This window comes from Ovis aries, chromosome 17 (assembly GCF_016772045.2).
Source record: "Ovis aries strain OAR_USU_Benz2616 breed Rambouillet chromosome 17, ARS-UI_Ramb_v3.0, whole genome shotgun sequence".
NCBI lineage: Eukaryota > Metazoa > Chordata > Mammalia > Artiodactyla > Bovidae > Ovis > Ovis aries.
Window position 1 is genome coordinate 6,712,932 of NC_056070.1, and position 21,052 is coordinate 6,733,983.

At 45.6% G+C, this 21,052-nt stretch overlaps 1 protein-coding gene and 1 long non-coding RNA gene across 6 annotated transcripts in view; one reads left to right on the forward strand and one right to left on the reverse strand.

Annotated features, from left to right (window-relative positions):
* The window catches only part of SH3D19 (SH3 domain containing 19), a 198,764-nt gene that overhangs the window by 39,673 nt on the left and 138,039 nt on the right, over positions 1–21,052 (forward strand). Inside the window, exon 1 of one of the 5 annotated variants that reach the window (XM_060400975.1) lies at positions 1–10,798. This exon is cut by the window's left edge and continues 39,458 nt beyond it. The exons of the other annotated variants lie outside the window; for them this stretch is intronic. Coding sequence (XP_060256958.1) covers positions 10,753–10,798 — 46 coding nt within the window. The 5' untranslated portion in view covers positions 1–10,752. The remainder of the gene's footprint in view (positions 10,799–21,052) is intronic. 5 annotated transcript variants of the gene reach the window in all.
* Positions 9,556–13,854, reverse strand: LOC121816998 (uncharacterized). The gene is made up of 3 exons (XR_006056763.1): positions 13,694–13,854; positions 13,297–13,590; positions 9,556–10,352 (listed from the first exon to the last, which is right to left on the reverse strand). It is a non-coding gene; the product is annotated as an uncharacterized LOC121816998 (long non-coding RNA).

Here is a 21,052-nt window from a genome sequence, read left to right on the forward strand (position 1 = left end):
TTTGTGTATCTGAGAATGTCTTATTTCTACCCCACGCTCGTTGGATAGTTTGCAGATGTGGGTAGACTTCTAAGTTGGAATTCTCTCAGCATTTTGAAGTTATTGCTTTACTTGAGCTTTTTGTTATTGCAAGGTTTGGTGGTTTCGTTCTTCATATATGTCATCTATCGTGGCACAGCAAATTGCCATAAAGCTTAGAGGCTGCAGACAGCACCCCTTTCCCAGCTTCTGTCCGTCGGGAGTCTGGTTCCTTCTGAGCAGGCTGTACTGAAGGTGGCGTGCGGTGTCATCTCTAGTCTCGACGAGAGTCTGTCACGTCTTCATTAGCCATTGGTCGGCGACAGCTTCCTTCATGGCTGCTCACCACATGGTACCTTGCTTCTCTCACAGATTGTGTTTGTGACCCGAAGCAGCTGAAGACAAAACTCCTGACTGGTGTTTAGGAGGTGATTTGGTGATAAGTGAGAAAAATTTCTACTATAGTGACCACTTTCATCATTCTTTTTTTTTTTTTTTAACCTCTGTGGCCTGTCCTCAGTCCAGGATGACCTAGGTTTCCTTCTGCCTGCTTGTCTTGGAACTTGCGTTTGTCTGCTGGTCCATTCGTGACTTCATTCAGTTATTTACTGAGAACCTGCCTCCGTGTGCCCTGATCACCAGCGGGAACTCACGTGTGGAAGCAGTGTGCTGCAGTGACTATCCACCTGTCACTGAGGAGGGAGCCCCCACAGATGTGGGAGCTGAAGAGCTTCAGGCTGACCTGCCAAGGCCAGCGCATGGCAGCAGCATCCTGGCCGCCCACAACACGGCCTGAGTATACAGGGCGTCCACACACTAGAGAGAGGAGAGAGAAATGTGAAAGTCCCGTTGTCCTGTTCCTCTGATCCCCATCTTCTCATTGTCTCCAAACTCCCATCCATTCCCAGGACCTGAGTTCTCCCTAGCCTCCATTCTCTGTCCTGTTCCAGTTCCAAACCCAGCAGTCTTGGACCCAAGTGGAAACCACTCACCTGACTGGAGGGTTTTCTTTTGGAAAGAGGATGGGAAAGACCCTAAAACAAATACACCGTATCATTAATATATAACAACACACATATATAATATATAACAACACACATATATAATATATAACAACACCTATTATACATCCAGGTTTTCTGAATAGAAAGGCTTTCTGTAACTTCAATTTCTCAGATTGGTGTTAAAGGCCAAATTTTTATATCTATCTGTTAGTAGAAATCTTGCTGATTACATACTTATGTGACTTTTTAGCGGCATGTATGGAACATAACTTAGCTTTTACTTAACGATTCACCGTCTCCTTCAGGGATATCAAGTATGTGAGGTTGTAAATACATTCATGCCTTCAGATGTTTCTAAGGTGTATAAGCTGTTTACTTTTGTCGTGTTTTCTTCAACTGAACTAGCATTTTGCAGTATTTGTGTCTGTTTCTTTTTTGCTACCTATTATCTTTTTGCTACCCTGAGCTAATCCTGCTTTTAAATCACCATGTGCTGGAAAAATAAATGAACAGTATAATTCCTGAAATCAAGGATGGGTGTTTGTACTTTCAGTTCCATTTGCTTGAATTACTATTTTCCTTGATTTTTTTAGCCAAATCACTCATCTCGTCCAAGTCTTGGATCCAATAGCTGCTTCTTACAGAAACTTTCCTGATCCACCCTGTTTAAAATATAATGCCTCTCTACACTCTAGAGGTCCCCTTCAGGTCACTGTATTTATTGCTTTTTAACCTGCCTTATAATTTACATATTTGCTGCGTGCATTGACTGTAACCCCACCCCCCTCCCCGAGGGCAGGGATCTTTGTGTTTGCTGCCATTTCCAAGAGCCCTGATTTGTTTGGAGCCTGGCACACAGGGTCCCCTCAGACTTTTTCAGGGCACACCCTTCAGAGTCACATCTCATGTGTGCAGTGTCCTAGTAGCCTACATGGTAACTTCTTGAGCTAAAAATCCTCTGCCTCCCTCCACCTCCACCTCAGGGGCTCACCCAGCAGAAGGGACAGCAGGAAGGCACAGCCCACAGGACCCATATTCCTCTCCTTAGTGTCAGGACTTCCTGCTCTCTGGACTCAGGCTCCCAGGGTGAGGCCAGCTTGGGAGCAGCCTCAGAAGAGGGCAGTACCAGCTTCTCCTCCTGGTTGGATCCTTGGCTGCACCCGCCTCCTCCTCCTCAGTCCTCACCCTGGCCAGGAGCTGAAGAGACCAGACTTGAGAAGTGCAGCTGTGGGACCCAGGAGAGGCACTGGGCTCGAGGTGCCCCCTGCTGTCCACGGGGGCAAAGTGTCTGGGGCTTTTGCCTCTGGGCGGGGGGAGAGGTGAGCGGTGGACACAGTTGCTGCTGCCCAGGGCAGGTTGGAGGGTTCGGAAAGGAGTGGAACCCTGTCTCTAGTAAGGAAATGGAGGATCAGCAGGATTCTTCACAAGGAAGAAATGAAAAAGAGGAAATTAACCAAGACCTGGCTAATTTTTTCTTTTTTTTTTTTTTCCCCCCATCTTCCTTTACAGTGTTAGCCATAGAAAGTATTGCAAGTTAGATTTTCTGGGAAACAGACTGTAAGTCAGAGATTTGTGTGCAGGAAGTTTGTTGGGAAGGAGTCTTAGATCAACACCTTGGTGGGGGTGGGGGGAGTGGAAACAGGATTGGGCAAAGGCAAGGCTGATGTGATGCATGGGCAACAGAGGCCTCAGCCAATCCCACAGGCTGCTCTGGGGCTCGGATGGCCCTCCAAATGTGCCCTGAAATGGGACGGGATGGCTGGGTCCTTGAGCTTCTAAAGGACTGGGCGCAGGTTGCCTCCTGGAGGGCTCATCACCTGGGGAGAAAGATGTCTCTGGTGGCAGCCTCGGAATGGACTAGCCTTTGAGCTGTCAGCGGCCAGCACTCCTGGTTGCTAGGAAACGGAAAGCTTCAGTCCTGCCTCTGCCACAGAATTTTTCTCTGCGCCTTTCGTGTTTCCTGTCCCCATTGTTTATAGGTGCTAAGTCTGTGGAGGCAGAATTTAGTAGTGTTAAAGCATGTTGTTGCTCTCTTATATCTTAAACTTTTATGAATTTTGAAAAACACCGTAATAATTTTTTAAAAAACCAGAAAGTGTAGCTGTTTTGGTAATTGTTATTCAGTTAAAAGCAACAGAGACTCACTTAAACTAGCTTAAACAGTGAGAGATTGTTTTAAAGGTATTGTGTGGGCCAAAATGTATCTCCCCCCTCTGTAGTTGTATAGTTGCAGTCCAAACACCAAGTACCTTAGGATGTGATACATTTTAGATAGTGTCTCTAAGAGAGGTAACTGAGGTTAAGATGAGGGCATGTGTGCGTGTGCTCGGTCACTCAGTCGTGTCTGACTCGTCACCAACACATGGACTGTAGCCTGCCGGGCTCCTCTCCGTGGGATTCACCAGTCAAGAGTACTGGAGTGGGTTGCCATTTCCTTCTCCAAGGGATCTTCCTGACCCTCTGGTCGAACACTCATTTCCTGCATTGGCAGGTGGATTCTTTACCACTAAGCACCTGGGAAGCCCAAAATGAGATCATTACGATAGGCCTTAACCCAGTATGATGGTGTCCTTATAGGAAAGGACATCTGAACGTAGATGCACACAGAGAGGGAAGGAAGAAGGCCCAGGAAACCGGGATCAGATTGTCCCTCTCGTCGCTCTGAAGGAACCCACCCTGCTGACCTCTTAATCTTAGGCTTCTCACGTCTAAAACTGTGAGAAAACACATTTCTGGTCTTGAAGCCCCCCTTTGTGGTACTTTGTTATGACAGCCTCAGCAAACCACTGCAGGCATCTGAGAACAGTGAGGAGAGCAGAGTGAGAGGACCTCTGGGGCTGTGCTTGGACAGACTGGAGCCCAGAGTTGACCGGGGGCTTTGAATCCACGACGTCTCAGGGCAGCTGTTCCAAATCCTCATCCTGGTCCTCTGCCGGCAGGATGGCCCAGCCACCCTCCATGTCTTTTCATTCTGTCCCATTGTAAACTACTCAAGTTTTTTCTTATTTTCAGTTCAAATTCCAAAGAATTTGAACAGCTGATCTTTTCTTACTAGGCCGTAGTTTCATGGCTATGGACTCTACATGTCCTTGCAGTATGATGCCCCTGTGCCCTCGTGTGTGATGAGCACGCACACACGATATGGCCAGCTCAGCCTCAGGGACTGTTGTGGTGGGCAAGTGCCACATGTGCTGTGTCTCAGGACAGTAAGGTGTTTATTTCTTTCTTGCAACACGTTTTTCAGATTTTAGAAGTGGACACTTCAAAAAAATTAATCCTTCCTCTATTTGTTTACCTACCGACGTGACAAAATTGTAACCTAATTGATGTTTTGCAAATCTAGTTGTCTTCATTTGTGACTGCTTGAGGGGTTTGGATCCTGATTTAACACATCAGCTCTAAGAAAGCATTTTGATACTATCAAGGAAATTTGATCGTTAACTGGGTATTAGATGGTATGAAAGAATTATTGTTAATTTTGATAGGTGTAACAGTGAGTTATGTAAGCAAATGTCCATTCTTACAAGAATGAGCACCCATGAGTCCTTTCTAAATCTCAGCTAAACTCTTGGGAACTCCCTGGTGGTCCACTGGTTAGGACTTGGCACGTTCACTGCCATGGTCCCAGTTTCAGTCCCTGGTCTGGGAACCGAGATCCCACAAGCTTCCTGGGGTGACCAAAAAGCTAAACTCTTGTACCATATTGGAGAAATCTCCTCTGGTCTTCAGCCCACAGTGCTGTTATTTTCATGGTGATGACTGCACGACCTTCAAGAAGTCAGCTTTCCCCTAAGGCATGTGTTTTCTTATTGTACCATGAAGGCGCTAGAATCAGCTGATGCTCTCAAAGTGTCTTTGCAGATGTAACATTGATTTATGAATTGCTTATCTATTTGTATTTATTTATCTTTATCTATTGCCTCTGTTATCCCTCTACAAATACTGTCTTATTTTTAATTTAGCCATCAAGAAACATTTTGGGTGGGTCTCCCATTTTAATGCTCCTTTGCTTCTTCTAAGAAAGAAAGAATGAGTTGAAGCAAAAGAGTTGTGTTTAATGTCCATTCTAGAGATTTTCCTGGAGATAACTCTTCCAGCTCTGTGTCTGTCTCATCATGCCGTATCTTTGGGTCCTAGATTCTCTATTCCCAGATTGTTATGCTATCATTAACATTATCTTCAAATACCTCTGTTGGTTTGGGAAGTGGCAACATGGTGGTGTTGGTGAAAGCTTTATGAGTTGCCACGTGGCTTGTTGCCTAGTGGCCTTATCATCTCTGCAAAATGGGAATTACTAATACCCCACAAGATTTGGGTAGGAATTAAATGAGATACAGGGCAAGTACTTAGACTATTTAAGCACAAAACAATAAATAGTAGCCACTGTTTTTACTAGTGTTTTTGTCGAACTAATATCCCAGTTTTAAGTCCTGTCTTAATTCTGTCAAACAGGTCTTCTTGGTGATGGCTTAGATTGATGTTGATGGTGCCTATAGACCAGGATTTCTCAGCCTTGGCACTGTGGATGTTTGAGGCCAGGTGATTCTTTCTTGTGGGGGGCTGTCCTGTGAATTGGGGGATGTTAAGCAGCATCTCTGGCTTTAACCAGCCCTAGTTGTGACAACCAAAAATGTCACCAGGTGGGAAGTGGAGTGAAGAGTCAGCAGCCCTGGCTGAGAACCACTGCGGTAGAGGAAGGATGCCACTGCCGGCTGCAGCCTTCTCTTGCGTACCCTGAGAACAGAACAGGGACAGCAGTACATTTGCAGGGGTTTTAGCTTTTTATCTGTGGTTCCAGGAAAGGTAGATGGATTCCACTGTCTCTTTTCTGATTCTATCAGATCAGTCTCTTATACTGGAAAACGGATAAATCCCTTTATGAAAATCTTCTAAAGAATTATTGATTTCTCTAGCCAGTGTGTCGCAGGCCCTGGCCTGGCAGCAACTGACAGCTATGCCCTCTATTGAAAGATCCAGTTTGGTCTTAGTTCTTGAACTTGGACAAGAAATAGTTCCACTAACCAGTATGTCTTGGAACTAGCCCATATACTTGGCATTTATGTCAGGGCCAAGGCCTGCACAACCTTCTAGGGACAGCCCTCTCCCTCTTTCCGCCCTTTGCCTCATTGGCCTGTACTCACTTTCTCCACAGGGACAGTCCTGCTCTGAGCTCCCTCCTGTGTGCCCTGGGCAGTCCTTTGCAGGAGTTGCCTCTGTTCTTTTGATCACTAAAGTACAATGGTTTTTGTTTACTCACTTGAATTTATACTAAATGAATTTTTCCTTCCCTTTTGACAGCTAGCTTTCTTAGTCTATTGCTTTCATTTTGTTATTTAGAAAATAAGATTTGATACTTTCTCTTTGCAACACTATAATAGATACTGTTAGAAGATCAGGAAGATGATGACAGCAGTTTTTCTCTTCTCAAGGTTGTTCTTACCCATTCAAAAGAAGTAAAGCTGTGTGCAGTCAATTTCTGATGGAATATAGCAAGAGGTACAAATAGCTAGAATCAAAGGGCAGGTGTGATTTTGGAGTTGTACAAAGATCTTTAATAGAGCTTACTAATAGTGAATGGAGGTAATTTGGTATAGTGGAAGGAGCCAAATCTTTTGAGTCAGACAGTCCTGAATAAATCTGTTAAATATTTGGTGTGTGAACTTAGCAAGTTACTTAACCTCTTTGATCCTCAGTTGCTGTTGTTTTGAGTGTGTTTTCATTTGTAACAGTGGAATAAATAATACCTTCTTGAGTTGTTAGGACGAGATAAGATAATTTTTAAAGTGGCCGGTATAGTAATTGATGCAAAGAAGATATAAAGTGAATACAAGTTCCTGCCGTGGTTGGAGGTGGGATAAAGATGTCAGGACACCCAGAGAAACCACTTTGGCAGGCAGCATGACGTGGCTCAAGTCATCTCAGCCTAGACTCTGGACTCAGCTTTTTAGCTTCTGAAATTCTTGTCAGAGCACCTAGAATAGATCAAATTCAAGAGACGGACTCACTAAAATTTAAGAGACTATGCATGAACCAGGATGTTGATTTGCAATCAGGACTATTCGTGTTTTTCATTTGGCCTTTTCATTTTTCCCTAGCTGGGCACACCTTCTTGATGTTGAGTAGGGAAACCAAATTAGTAAAAAAGAGTGATGGTTCGAAGAGGCTTCACAGATCAGAACAAGTGGAACTGGCAAACCTCTACAGGCATTTCACTGAAGAGGATGAAATATCTCTTCTTCTAAAAAGACCTGGGTGAAAGAGTGCTTCTCCATAACAGAACATGTTTTTCTAAATAAATACAAAGTTTATGTTCATCAGACTCAGAGTCTCTCTCCTTTTATAGCCCGTGTTCATCAGACTCAGAGTCTCTCTCCTTTTACAGCCCAGGGTCTGATGAACACAAAGGCATCTGGCTTTCGTTTTCTTCGATTCCATTTGGAGACTCTTCCTGTTCCGAATGATGTTTTTCTTCAGTTAGTGCCAAATACTGTTGGTAACACTTAAGCTTTCCCCGGTATGGTCTCATTCCTGGTATGCTGCCTTGAGATTATACCCAAATCTCCATGTTTAGCTTATTCCTAAAACACAGAACCATGTATTTACTGATATTTTGTGCATCCTTTCTACAGAAAACTCTCTTTCCGTCTCATTCATTATGTGTATGTTCTACTTGTTAAGTTTCAGTTTTTGAAGATTTTGGTGAGCAGTTGGTAGGGTGGGGCTGTGTAGTTCTCGTTCCCCCATTACCAAAGGTTAGTGAGTAGTTAGTTAGCTTCCCAGTGCTACGGTATTAACAAGTATTACGTCAGACATCGGGTGTGTGAAACAAGCAAACTTAATGCCTTGAGATGAGAGTTGTATCAAACAACTTCTAAAGTAACTTCCAACTATTTTATGATTTTAAAACCTGTTTTTATCTCTTTACTTGATTTCTTGGCTTTAATAGAACATGTTTTTCTAAATAAATACAAAGTTTATCTTCATCAGACTTGAGTGTCTCTCCTTTTGCAGCCTGGGGTGGATCTTTAGATCCATCCTCTGCACTCATATTCTTTTGTCGTTTCTTACTTATTTAGTATCTCATATATTTAATGAGTTTATCTTTTGCTGAAGCATTTTCCCAGTGTCAGTTATACCTTGCTTGCAATTCTGTAGTGCTGTCATCTAAAAAATAAATCCTGAGATCTTATAAACATGCACAGTGTTCTTTTGAGTATAGATTGTAATTGGTCTTTGAATCCTGCTTATATTTTGCATAATGTTTGCATTGGGGAAATTAATTTTTTCAATGTTCTTAACTATTTTCTTCATGTATGGAAGGGTTTTTGATGGCCCAGATTTAACTTCCTTATTTTTTATGTAACTATCTTATCTTTGCAGTTATTGATGAAAATTTTCACTTTCAAACAGTGATTTTATTGGTATCGAATGAAAGTTGAGCAAGAAAGGTTCACTTTGCTGCTGTTCATTTTACCATCTTCCTGAAACTCTTAATTGTTTTTCACTATTATTTGTCTAGTAATATGGTATATCCTGAATCATTTTAATCAGTATCTTATGAAATTGATAAATTAACTCACTGCTGGCCAGCGTAAAATCTTGTGTTCTTAGCAGCTCTTCATACATCAAGAAAAGGATGGGATTCAAGCAGCCATACAGTTCTTAGTGAGACATGTTCTTAGACCCTTCTCGGCACACAACCATGCAGTGCTCTCAGTGGGATGAACAGGAGACTCAGATATACCCTCTGCCCAGACTTCAATTTAGCCCTGCCCCAGGCCTCTGCTTAACGTTTGACTGCTAAACAGAGTTAGTTTTCACCTCCAGACCCTTCCCTATTGCATTTGTAGAAGGTGGCCATTGTGTCTGCAGTGATTCTTGCCTCCTGATACTTAAACCTTGTCGAGTCACTTCTAAAGAATAAAATACAGCAGAAGTAATGAGATGTCTTTCTGGTTATAGAAAGACTGCAACTTCCATTTGGGGTGTTCTCTGTCACTTTATCTTGGATCCTCACTGTGTGTGACGCCAACTGCCCTCTCTTCCCGCAGAGAGGCCTCTGAGAGTGACCCTGAAGCAGGTTCTTCCTGTCAGTAGTTGAACTTGAAGATGACTGCAGTTTGCAGCAAGCAGCCTCTTGAAACACCATTAGCAGGAACTACCTAGTTAAGTCTCCCTGATTCACAGACACTGAGAGATAGTAAATGTTATCTCCAATTTTGGGGTGATTTGTTATACAGCAGTAGATAGATAACATGCTGCGCTTGCCTAATGTGCTTCCACTGAAACCGGCTAGTCCTCCGAGTCCCTGATTTTTCTTTAGAACTCAGTCTAGTCCCAGATTAGATGCTTTTCACTGAATTCAGCCAAGAGCAAGGTAGTTCACCTCTCTGGACCCTAGCTGCTGCTTCTGTAGAATGTGGGGGATTGACTGGGTCAGGGATTTTCAGATCCCTTTCAGCCCTGAAGTTCTTTGCTTCTGTATTTCCCCAGGCCCCAACTCCAGTTTCATGCAAAAAATGAATATGGGAAATAAAAGAATCAACCAAACTTTATTCACACGGGGGACCTTGCTTTCCATGTTGACCTGTAGGAGACAAGGCAGCAAGCAGATTTGGCTCCTGAGGGCTGTGCCTAGAGGTAGCTGACCTGCTTCTTTCTTGCTGAATCTTTAAAATCTCTCCTCAAAATCCTCAACTTAAAGCATTTCCTCTTTCTCCCTCAGCTAGTTAGGGTGGCCCCAGGAATATGAGAGGCAGAAGCATTACCGGGAAGAACCTGGAGAAGTCTGACCTGGGGGTAGCAGAAAGGTCAGCATATGAGACGGCTGACTTCTCAATTAAAGACTTGTAGAAACTGATGTTTGTAAATACTCCAGGCTCGTTGATTCTGATGCAGTTTGATCCCCAGCTCATCACTCCTGCTAGAACCCAGAAGTCCTTCACTATGCACATCAGGGGATCTCCTCTCCTGGCCTGAAGGAGAGATGACATATGGCTAGGCATGCACAGGGCAAGAGACTCATAGTTCAGCCAAGAGCTGTGGAGTCTGGGCCTGTCCCGGCACTCCTGGGTTCACCCGGGCCCACAGAGCTACGAGGACATGGAGGAAGCATGCTGGGGACAGGTGAAGCTCTGAGAGATGCCTGTGGGAAGGGATTTTTACTATACACCCATCTGGCTGCCCCACTGGGAGCCGGGAACAGATAGATCACAGCTTCACTGATGGGCTCGACTCCTCGTAACAAGCTTTCTTTCTGATATTTCTTGCATGTCTGGAGATCGATGAGGTGCACTTTTAGCTCCTTCAGTGTGTAAGGTGGTGTCATAGCTGTAAGGTCAAAAAGCAAAGCTGTCTTAAAAATTAGGAAGCAACTTTCAGCTTTGGATACAATTTCATGCCTTTAATTTTAGGGATATCTCTGATTTCAAGTTTCTGCCCCCCATCATAGGCAGTGCTCTGATTTCTGGTTTGGCACATGGTCTCAAGGCTGCAGTCCCTAGGTCTGAACAAGACTAAAGGCAGTTGTTCCTGCTCAGATACCACAGACAGCTGAAGAATTGATTTGAGAAAATGTACGATAATGAAGATGTGAGATTATGTTGTTTGACTTTGACATGTACTTTTTATGTTCCATAGAACGTAAGAAGGTGGATCTGATATACTGAGAGAGTCAAGACTGCTGGTGTGTGAGATCCTCTTAGTCTGACTCGGGACCTGCTGAGGATCCATGCTCCTGTCTGATTCCCCGTCCGCCAGCCCACACATTCTACCAGGTGCTGGAGGAGAACTGAGAACTCTCTTCTCATCAGTTCAGTGCCTTGGCCTTTTCACCTTTAAGGTCTTAGCAGTATTGTGAAATAGGAGCAAAAGCTGCTGTAAATAAGCAGAGTAATTCTAGCAGCAGAAGTATGGAGGAAGCAGAGGGAAGCTGGGGGTTAGAGGAGAACTGAAGTCTGCAGTCCTTCGGATGAGTTGCTGGAGAGTGAGAGCACACCATGCCAGGAGTGGGATAGAGAGTAGGGGGAGGGAAGGTCAGTGGAGCAAACAGAGCTCAGAAAATCTACTTATCCTCACATTGGAATATCCCTGAATTGTCCCATCCCGTCACCCAGCAGGAGGTTGCGTTCTTCAGCTGGACTGCTGATGTCGGGAGACAGATGGACAGGACAAGGGGGCTGAAGGAAAGTGGGCGGGCCAGCTCTGCCACAGCGAGGGCACTAGATGCGTGTCCCTGGACATTGGGGTAGGGAATAATCCTGGACACAGGGATGCTCGTTGTTTTGATGCCTTGGTGACCAGAGACCTGAAGTGATCCCACCAGTACCTCATATTTCCTGGTGTCCTTAGGCCCAGGAAGAAGAGGAGCAGAAGAAGCAGCATGGGTTTCTTATGCCTTAGTCCCAGCAGAGCCCATAGTTCCGGTGGTATTTTTCACCTGGCTAAGCATCGTTTCTTCAATAAGTGCTTCGTATCTCCTGAATATATAAATGAAACTTAGGCAGCATCTGGCTGTCATAGGGCTTTTGGTCTCAAGGGTTGTATGTCTATGTCAAAAGAGGTAGAGGGGTTGGGGGAGAGGGAGGGAGGCAGAGACAACACACAAGTGAACAAGTATAAAATTTTTAAGCGTGAAAAATCTTATGAAGAAAATCAACAGGATTTTAAGGTAGAAAGTAAAAGATGAGGGAAGAGCCTATGAATTGGATCAGGGAAGGTCTTGTTGAACGGAGAACCTTTCAACTGAGTCCCACAAGGCAGGAAGAGCCATGTGAAGAGCTATAAGGAAAAGCAATCCAGAGAAAACAGCATGTGCCAAGGCACTGAGGGTGGGAGAGAGCTCGGCAGTTTCTAGAAATAGAAATAAACCTGGAGTAGAATGGGCTGATGTGGAGATAAGCAGATACCTGGTAATTCATGGCTTACAAATTTTATTCTAGGTTCCCAAGCAGTGACTGGAGGATTTCAAGAAAGGAATGACATGATTTTGCTTCTGATTAAAAAAAAAAAAATCACTTTGTTGTGTGTATAAACGTAGCAAAAAACAGTTGTTGTGATGTGGATGAGCCTAGAGCCTGTGATACAGAGTGAAGTAAGTCAGAAAGAGAAAAACAAATACTGAATATTGGTACTGACGAACCTGTTTGCAGGGCAGGAATAGAGGCAAGATATACAGAAGGGACTTGTGGACACAGAGCGGGAAAAGAGAGGGTGGGATGAATTGAGAGAGTAACATGGATATGTACACTACCATGTATGAAATAGACAGCTAGTGGGAAGCTGCTGCTAACACAGGAAGCTCAGCTCGGTGGTCTGTGGTGACCTTGATGGGGGACACGGGAGATGAGGGGTTGGGAGGGAGAGGATGTATGTATACGTATGGTTGATTGACATGATTGTACTACAGAAACCACAATGTTGTACAGCAATTATATTCCAATTAAAAGAAAACCTATTATGCTGTTGCAGTGGTCCAGGACAGCTGTGCTAGAGTCAAGAGTATTTTGTGGAAGTAAAACTGAAGAATTAGGTATTTGCAGTGAATGTTGGACACAACTGAGCGACTGCACTTTCACGCATTGGAGAAGGAAATGGCAACCCACTCCAGTGTTCTTGCCTGGAGAATCTCAGGGACGGGGGAGCCTGGTGGGCTGCCATCTCTGGGGTCGCACAGAGTCAGACACGACTGAAGCGACTTAGCAGTAGCAGTGAGTGTAGAGAGTAAGGGAAGGTGAGGTTTCATATTTCTGAGCAACTGGCTATGTTATCGCATGAGATGGGAAGAAAGGGAGAGAAAGGTTTGGGATATTGGTGGCGGTAGAATTGTAGTTCTCATTTAATCAGGTTGTCTTTGAGACAGCAGTGAGACAGCTGAATAGAAATGCATTAGACTAGAGTTAGGAGCTGGTGATGGAAATGTGGGTGCTCTCAACCAATCTATGACCTTTTAAACCACAGGAATAGGAGGGCCACCTAGAGAGTGGGAAGAGGGCTCAGAACCATGCACCCAGAATGCTGTCAAGATGTGGGTAGAGAATTAGATGGGGGAGGGTGGGAAACTTTTTTAGACGTTCATTTCAGTCAAGATGATTTTCAAATGTGAGGAGACCTGCCTAGTACTGAACTGAGAGGTAGGGCAGGAAACATTCGGACTTAACTTCTTAGGAACAGACACTGTTTGGGGCAGTGCTGGACAAACTCCTCTGCCCTTAGCCCAGCAGCCCCAGTCACCCACCTCCCTGATGGGTCTCCCCTAAGCAGAGCCCGCACTCACCGGAAGCAGCTTGCCACTGTCAGCACCCACTGCTTTGAGATGAGGGAGGCGGCACAGACGTGAGACAAGCCCTGGCGGATGCTGACCTGCCAGAGCCACTGCCCCACGTTGGCCTCCAGGCCGGAGACGATGCCAGATAAAACCGCGGGCCGCCCGCAGACGGCCGAGAGAGGCCTGGAGGCCGGTGTCCTCTCCTCGGCACCAGGCCCCTTCCCGTGCTCCCCAGGCACGTGGACCCTGACGGCGGTGCCTTACTTGACGTGACGAGATCCTCGGGTTCCTCCTCATCTGTGCCTGGAGAGAGAACGGGGGCAGTGTGGGGGACCGCCAGGATGGCTTCTTATTTACAAGGGCCCCTGAAGCCCCCGCCAGGACTCTCCTCACCCCAAGAATTCACCTGAGACCCCCAACAGAAGAGGCAGTAGGAAGACGCAGCCCGCAGGGCCCATGTTTCTCTCCTCAGAGTCTCCTCCCTCCTCCTGCTTTCTGGACTCGGATCCCAGGGCGAGATCCAGGGAGCAGCCGAGGAGGGGCCGGAACCGCCTTCTCCTCCTCCGGTGGTCCGGGGCTTCCCTCTCTTCTTCAGTCCGCACTCTGCCCAGGCCAGATCCTGCAGGGTGCGGCCGCAGGGCCCGGGGGAGGAGCCAGGGCCTCAGCGCCCCCTGCTGCCCAGGCGGACCAGGGTGCGGGGGCTCCTGCTTGTGGGGGGAGGAGGGGCAGAGGGGATGGGTGCTAGGAGGAGCAGGGCTTGGTTGGCACAGAGACCCTGGTGTGGGCCGAGGCGGAGTTCGCAGGCTCCCTCTGCCTCATCCGTCTCAGGGGCCCGCCTAGTTGCTCCCACCCACTCCCACTCCCTGCCCCCCAGGCACCAGCCAGTAGTGACCTTCTGAGGCAAGTCCCTGAACTTGGGTCACGAAGGGCTGTGCCGAGGTCTGCCCCAAGTCCTTAGCCTTGAGAATAGCTACAGGACTGATAAGATAAAGAGGAAATAAGCCAGTCAGTTAGCTGACCAATATGTTCTGCTTTCTCACTCGCCCTTTTGTACTTGGGTCTCTACCTGTTGTAATTGAGTCTTTGGCTTCCTAAGTCAGGGAATACTTACTGGGTCTTTATGGTGTACAAAGTATCATGCTATAACTGTGGAGCAGATCTGTAAAGGGGCAGGCATCGTGGGGGTGCCTGCCTCCAAGGAGCTGACACTCTGGTCTGAGAGATGTGGAATAAGGAAGTAACTTGAGATTTTGACTTGTACTTGGTACCTTATTCATTACAAAAGAACGTGCGGGTGGGTCTGGGAGCCGAGGACAGAGCACTGTGGGCTGGCCCAGGCTGTCAAGCCTCATTCCTGGCTTCACCACAGACTGATTTTTGAGAACTTTTGTTCCTTGGTAGTTTAGATGATAAAGAAACTGCATGTAGTGCAGGAGACCCAGGTTCCATCCCTGGGTCAGAAAGATTCCCCTGGAGAAGGGAATGGCAACCCACCCCAGTATTCTTGCCTGGAGAATTCCATGGACAGAGAAGCCTGGCGGGATATAGTCCATGGGCTGGCAAAGAGCTGGACACAGCTCAACCACTAACACTGGCACTGGCTGAGTGCTGAGCAAATGTTAGTGCTGTTTTTATTTATTTTATTTATTTATTTTTGTCTTTTTTTTAAAGGTTTTATTTTGTTTTGGGGTATACCCAATTTACAGTGTTGTGCTAGTTTAGGTGGACAGCAGAGGGATTCAGCCATTCACGTATGTGTCTCCATTCACCCCCAGACTCCCCTCCCATCAGGCGGCCACCTGAGACTGAGCAGAGGCCTCTCTGCTCTGCAGTAGTTCCTTCTTGCTGCTAAGTCGCTTCAGTCTTGTCTGACTGTGCGACCCCATAGACGGCAGCCCACCAGGCTCCCCCGTCCCTGGGATTCTCCAGGCAAGAACATGGGAGTGGGTTGCCATTTCCTTCTCCAAGTGCTGTTTTTAAAAACATGGCCATGACAAAGCCGGAGAAGGCAATGGCGCCCAACTCCAGTGCTCTTGCCTGGAAAATCCCATGGACGGAGGAGCCTGGTGGGCTGCAGTCCATGGGGTCGCAAAGAGTCGGACTGAGCGACTTCACTTTCACTTTTCACTTTCATGTACTGGAGAAGGTAGTGGCAACCCACTCCAATATTCTTGCCTGGAGAATCCCAGGGGCGGGAGCCTGGTGGGCTGCCATCTATGGGATCACACAGAGTTGGACACGGCTGACATGACTTAGTAGCAGCAGCATGACGAAACAGTTACTGAGACTCTAATATTCCATATCAATTTCTTGGCACAGAAGGGCATCATGAGAACGTTAAAAATGAATGAGATTAGAAGGCCTATAGAATAAGGAGGAGAGATTATACTTCCAAATATCAAGGATGGGATTATTATAATTACTGAAATAGAGAATTAATTTAACTTGAAGCTTTCAAGAGATCAAGGCACAGGAGAAAAACTGTGATCAAAAAAACAGAGTGAACTTCGCTGGTGGGTTTCCCTGGTGGCTCAGACAGTAAAGAATCCACCTGCAATGTGGGAGACTTGGGTTTGATCCCTGGGTCGGGAAGATCCTCTGGAGAAGGGAATAGCAACCCACTCCAGTATTCTTGCCTGGAGAATCCCATGGACAGAGGAGCCTGGTGGGCTGTAGTAACATGGGGTTACAAAGAGTCGGACACGACTGAGCAACTAAGCACAGCACACAGCACACTTAGCTCACATCTCATATCTTATCTCATCTGGGAATAAGAACTGTACCCTTTAGTCAGGAAATAACTTTTTTCCCATTGCCAGTTAATTCAGTGAGTTTGTTACAATATTGTAAAAAGCACAGAAGTTAACATAGTAAGTGGCTTTATAGGTGACTGAGAACATTTCTTGTTTTTTATATTTTTTCTCACAAATAATGATGTCATCATTTTGAGTCATGGTAAAGTCATGTCTCTGATGAACTGAACTAACTTAAAAGAAGTGTTGCTATTTTTTGTTATGTAACTTGAAATGAAAGTAGAATTTAGAGAAGATTCCTCTTTCCTCTTTCAAATACCAGTCTCCCCAAAGCTTGCTTTGCATAACATTGTCATCTACACAGTGACCCTGGGAAGGGAGCCTGTTTTCATCTCTGTTTTATAAATGAGGAAACTAAGAACCTTGGGGGTTATATGACTGAATTCGTTGTAGCATGCTGTGCACTAGCAAAGCTGGGAGTTGCTTCTGTTTCCTAGTCTAGTGCAGGTGCCAGTCGCTCAGTCGTGTCCAACTCTTTGCGACCCCGTGGACTATAGCGTCCATGGGATTCTCCAGGCCAGAATACCGGAGTGGGTAGCCTTTCCCTTCTCCAGGGGATCTTCCTGACCCAGGAATCAAACCGGGATCTCCTGCACTGCAGGCGGATTCGTTACCAACTGAGCTAACAGGGAAACCCTCCTAGTCTAATATCAGATTTAAATCTAGATTTTTTGATTCATGGTCTAGAACTCTGCCTACACACTACAGCACCTTCCCAAGTCCAGGAGACAGAACTCATTTATTCAGCAGTCATGTCTTCAATGCCTGTGCCAGGTACTGTCCCAGAACAGAAGTATGATGACATAGAAAAGGGGCTTCCCTGATAGCTCAGCTGATGAAGAATCCACCTGCAATGCAGGAGATCTGGGTTCAATCCCTGGGTTGGGAAGATCCCCTGGAGAAGGGATAGGCTACCCACTCCAGTACTCTTGGGGTTGGTAGAGAGTCCGCCTGCAATGCAGGAGATCTGGGTTCGATCCCAGGGCTGGGAAGATCCCTGGAGAAGGGATAGGCTGCCCACTCCAGCATGCTGGCCTGGAGAATTCCACGGACTGTATAGTCCATGGGGTTGCAAAGAGTCAGACATGACTGAGCGACTTTCACTTTCAACATAGAAAAAGCCGTTATGGATTTTTTATTTTAATTTTAGGTCAGATATGACAACTTCTTAGAAAAGTTAAACAAGACAGGGTTGCTGGAGTGGGCATCACTTTTAAATAGAGTGGTTCAGAGGAGGCATCAGTGAGGTGATCAGTGAGGAGGCATCAGGAATCTGAGGAGAGAGGCAGTGAACCAGGGGGTTAACTGGGGCAAAGGGATTGAAGCCCAGAGTGTAACTTACAAGGCTCTTGAGCAGAGGTATGTTTGGGATGTTTGAGAAACATTGAAGCTACAGCAGAGTGGGCAACGGGCTCCCATGGTAGGAGTGAGGTCAGACTGGGGTAGGGTCACACCACATGGACTCTCAGAGACTACTGTAAGGCCTTTGGTTTCTAGTTTAAGTAAAATGGCAAGATTTTGGCCTTACAAAGTGTCCTATTGGCTACTGAGTTGAGAATGGTCAGGGTAGAAACAGGGAGTCCAGTCAGAAAACCATTGCAGTAATTTGGACAGGAGGTGAAGGTGGCTTTGGACAAGTCCATGGAGGCAGAAGTAGCAGATTTTGGTGGCATTTTTAAGGCAGAACCAGTGAGACATGGTGATGGATTGGTTGTTGGTGGGAGTCAATAATGACTCCAAGGTTTTGGGCCTGAGCCAGCTGAAGTGGAGACTGTCCATTTACTGAGCTGGGGCACCTGGAGGAGGAGCAGGTTGTTGAGGGGTAGAAGTTCATCTATAGGCACGTTTAAGACACTCGACAGATTGTCTAACTGGAGATGTCCACTAGGTAAGCTGAATATACGAATCTGTAATCAGGAGATTGCCACAGGCTAAAGGGCTAGATTAGGGTGGTGTCAGCATGTCATAGTATGTAAAGCCAAGAGTTGAGGCAAGGTTGCCTAGGGAATGCGCATAAATAAAACCCTCTGTGAGTTTTAAGGACTGATCAGACCAAAGTCTAGATGAGATAAGCAGGAACCGATAAGAGACCAAGTGGGGAGCAGAGAGGAAGGCTGACGTAGTATTCTGGAAGCCAAGCGCAGAAAGTGTTTCAAGAAGGAAGAAGTGATTGGCTGCCGAATGTGGCAAACAACAAGCAACCATTGGATTTGGTATCACGAAACGAATTCAAGAGGAAGAGGAAAGCTTGGAGATGGCAAATATTCAGGCATTTTTTTAGAGTAATCAGCTGGCAGAAGAGCCTGGGTGGAGCAGCGTTTCTAGTTTTTGTTTTAAGATGAGAGAAATTATGTCATGTTTGTGTACTAATGGAATTATCTGAGAGAGAGAGAAATTGATGATGCAGGAGAGAAAGTGGGAGAATTGCTGAAGTTGTGTCCCTGAGACAGGAGGGGACTGAGCGTAACTCACTGGTTGAGGATGAGGATGCTTAGACCGGAGCACAGACCCGCCTTTCCTACAAGAGCACAAGCAAGCATGTGGGCACAGATGCTGGTTGGTGGGAAATGTGGTGGTGGAAATTGTCAACCGATGGTTTTCATTTCCTTAGTGAACTAGGAAAGAAATTATCTGCTGAGGATGGGAAGGGAAGTGTTGAGGACTTAAGAAGACGTGAACCGAGTGTGGGAGATGAATGGACCGGAGAAATAGCAGTGTGACTGCTGGGCACAGAAAGTACCCACCTGAAGTGAAATTGGCAAACTTGTGTGTTTACACACACTGTTTTTCAGCAAAGGGATGGAGGCATGGGGGGAGCAGGAGGGTGACTAATCAAGTTGAGAATTTCTGATGATCATGTGGTGAAGTGGGAGGGGAAAGGAATGATTATAAAGATAAATCAGGAATTTAAACTGGAAAAGAGGGAAATTAAGAATGGGGAGGCTAGAGAGTCAAGTGAGGTAAAAAATCAGTGGATTATAAATCCTAATGGTACTTCCCTGGTAGCTCAGAGGTTAAAGCAACTGCCTGCAATGCGGGAGACCTGAGTTCAATCCTTGGGTCGGGAAGATCCTAACAGGGTTGAAAAATACTGGAAGTGTATTTTTCATAAGAAGTATAAGATAACGTGTTCTGGGAAGGTGAAATGCTTCACACTGAGATCGTGGAGAGGATGCAGTTGTTGGTGATGCCGAGGCCGGAGAGGACCACAGAGGTAGTGTCTGAGGCTGAGTGAAAAGATCATTTAGTTCTGAAGACGGATTATGGTGGAAAGGCAGTGACTGTCTTAACAGGAGCATGCAGAGGTCTGAGGCTCTTCTTGCACTTTCCCTGAGTCCTTCAGAGTGAGGACCAAGGCCCCAGGCTGGAGAGCCACTGAAACTTGAGGCTGCAATGCGTCCATTGGTTAGTGGACTTTGTTGCCTGATCTTCAGCTGTGATTAATCTAACCGAACTGCTCCTTTTTTCGCTACGGTTTTCCTTTCGGTTCATAAAACTGCCCTGGAAGGCACAGTTAGGTCTAGCGCACATGTGAACAGAGAGAACGCCCCTTCTCTCTTGGCAGGCAGGCAGATGGGAAGAAACCGAGAGCTAATAGTTATTATTAAAATGTTAGTAGGCTTGGTTCCCTCTTCTGCTGCATGCTAAATATAATGTATGATTGGTTTTTTCCTTTATCATTATTGAAAATTTAGATAGTAGAAAAATGTATGAAGTAGAGTTTCCTTCTCATTTCTCTACTTCTAATAAGTCGTGGGTTGTTTTTGAACATCATTCCAGGTCTCTCTTTCTGTCCTTCTTTCTCTTTCTGCTTATGCTTATGTATTTGTGTGGGGTCCTTGTCTTTCTGCCTGTACTTATGTATTTGTGTGGGGTTTGTATACACATATCCGTGCTGATGTATACTTACATCACAGAAAAAAGTGGAAGTATTCTTTTATGCAATGTAACTTTTCCTACTCAAACTTTTTCTACTTCCCGTGCCCATATACCAACCTAATTACTTTTCTTTAGAACAGCTACGTAGCAGTACACAGTATAGAAATAGTATAATTTGAAAATTAGGCCAAAAAAATGATGCCCTTGTTGATTGGTCACTTAGGTTTTCTTTATTTTCTACTATTATAAAGTATGCTAAGTATATGTGTGTTCTTTATTACTCTTCCTGCATACTTGTACGTTGCTGTGATATGAATTGTCCTGACGTGGAGTTACAGGACAGACAGCATGTTTTAGCGTGTGTCACAGTCTTTCTGAGACAGCTTTGAGAGCGTGCTGGGCAGCGTGGGCAGTGGAGCCCGCGCATGGCCTCCACTCTGCCTCTGGAAGCTGATGTGGAGAGACCCCTCCTTTGTGGAGGAGGCCAGGCACTTGGCCTCCACTCAGCTGGAAAGTATCCAACAGCGCCTGAGGCAGCCGGTGTGATGCCCTTCCTCTTTGACCTTTAAGAAGCAAGAGTCAGCCCATGAAGTTACCTGCAGAGGAAAAAAAGAAAACTCTAATCTCTATTGCAAAATCATCCTCCAAAGAGCTGGCCCCCGTTTATTATGCCTGAGGGCATCTCTTCCCACCTCCTTCATACTGGTTGTTTGTCTTCCCACCCTCTCCAGTTCAGCCAATCTGATAAGACCATGAGGAGAAAATACTTTAACCAGACAGGACTGTAATAATTGGGGGGAATAACTGAAGTTGGGAAATAAGAAAAATAGCGAGATAGTTTTATGCTTATTCCTTATGCAGAGCATGGAATATTAATGCTTCTCCAAATTCTGAGACTTTGCTAAAACAAAGCAGCCGTTAGCCAATACCTTAGATAGGAAAGTGGACAGAGGCATGGCTGGAGATTAATAGAAGTCATAGAAATAAAAGGACAGAACTGATTTCTTTTGTTTCTGAAAATGTTCCCAAATTTATTTTTTAAAATAAGTTTGCAAAGATTTCAAGTCTGCTGG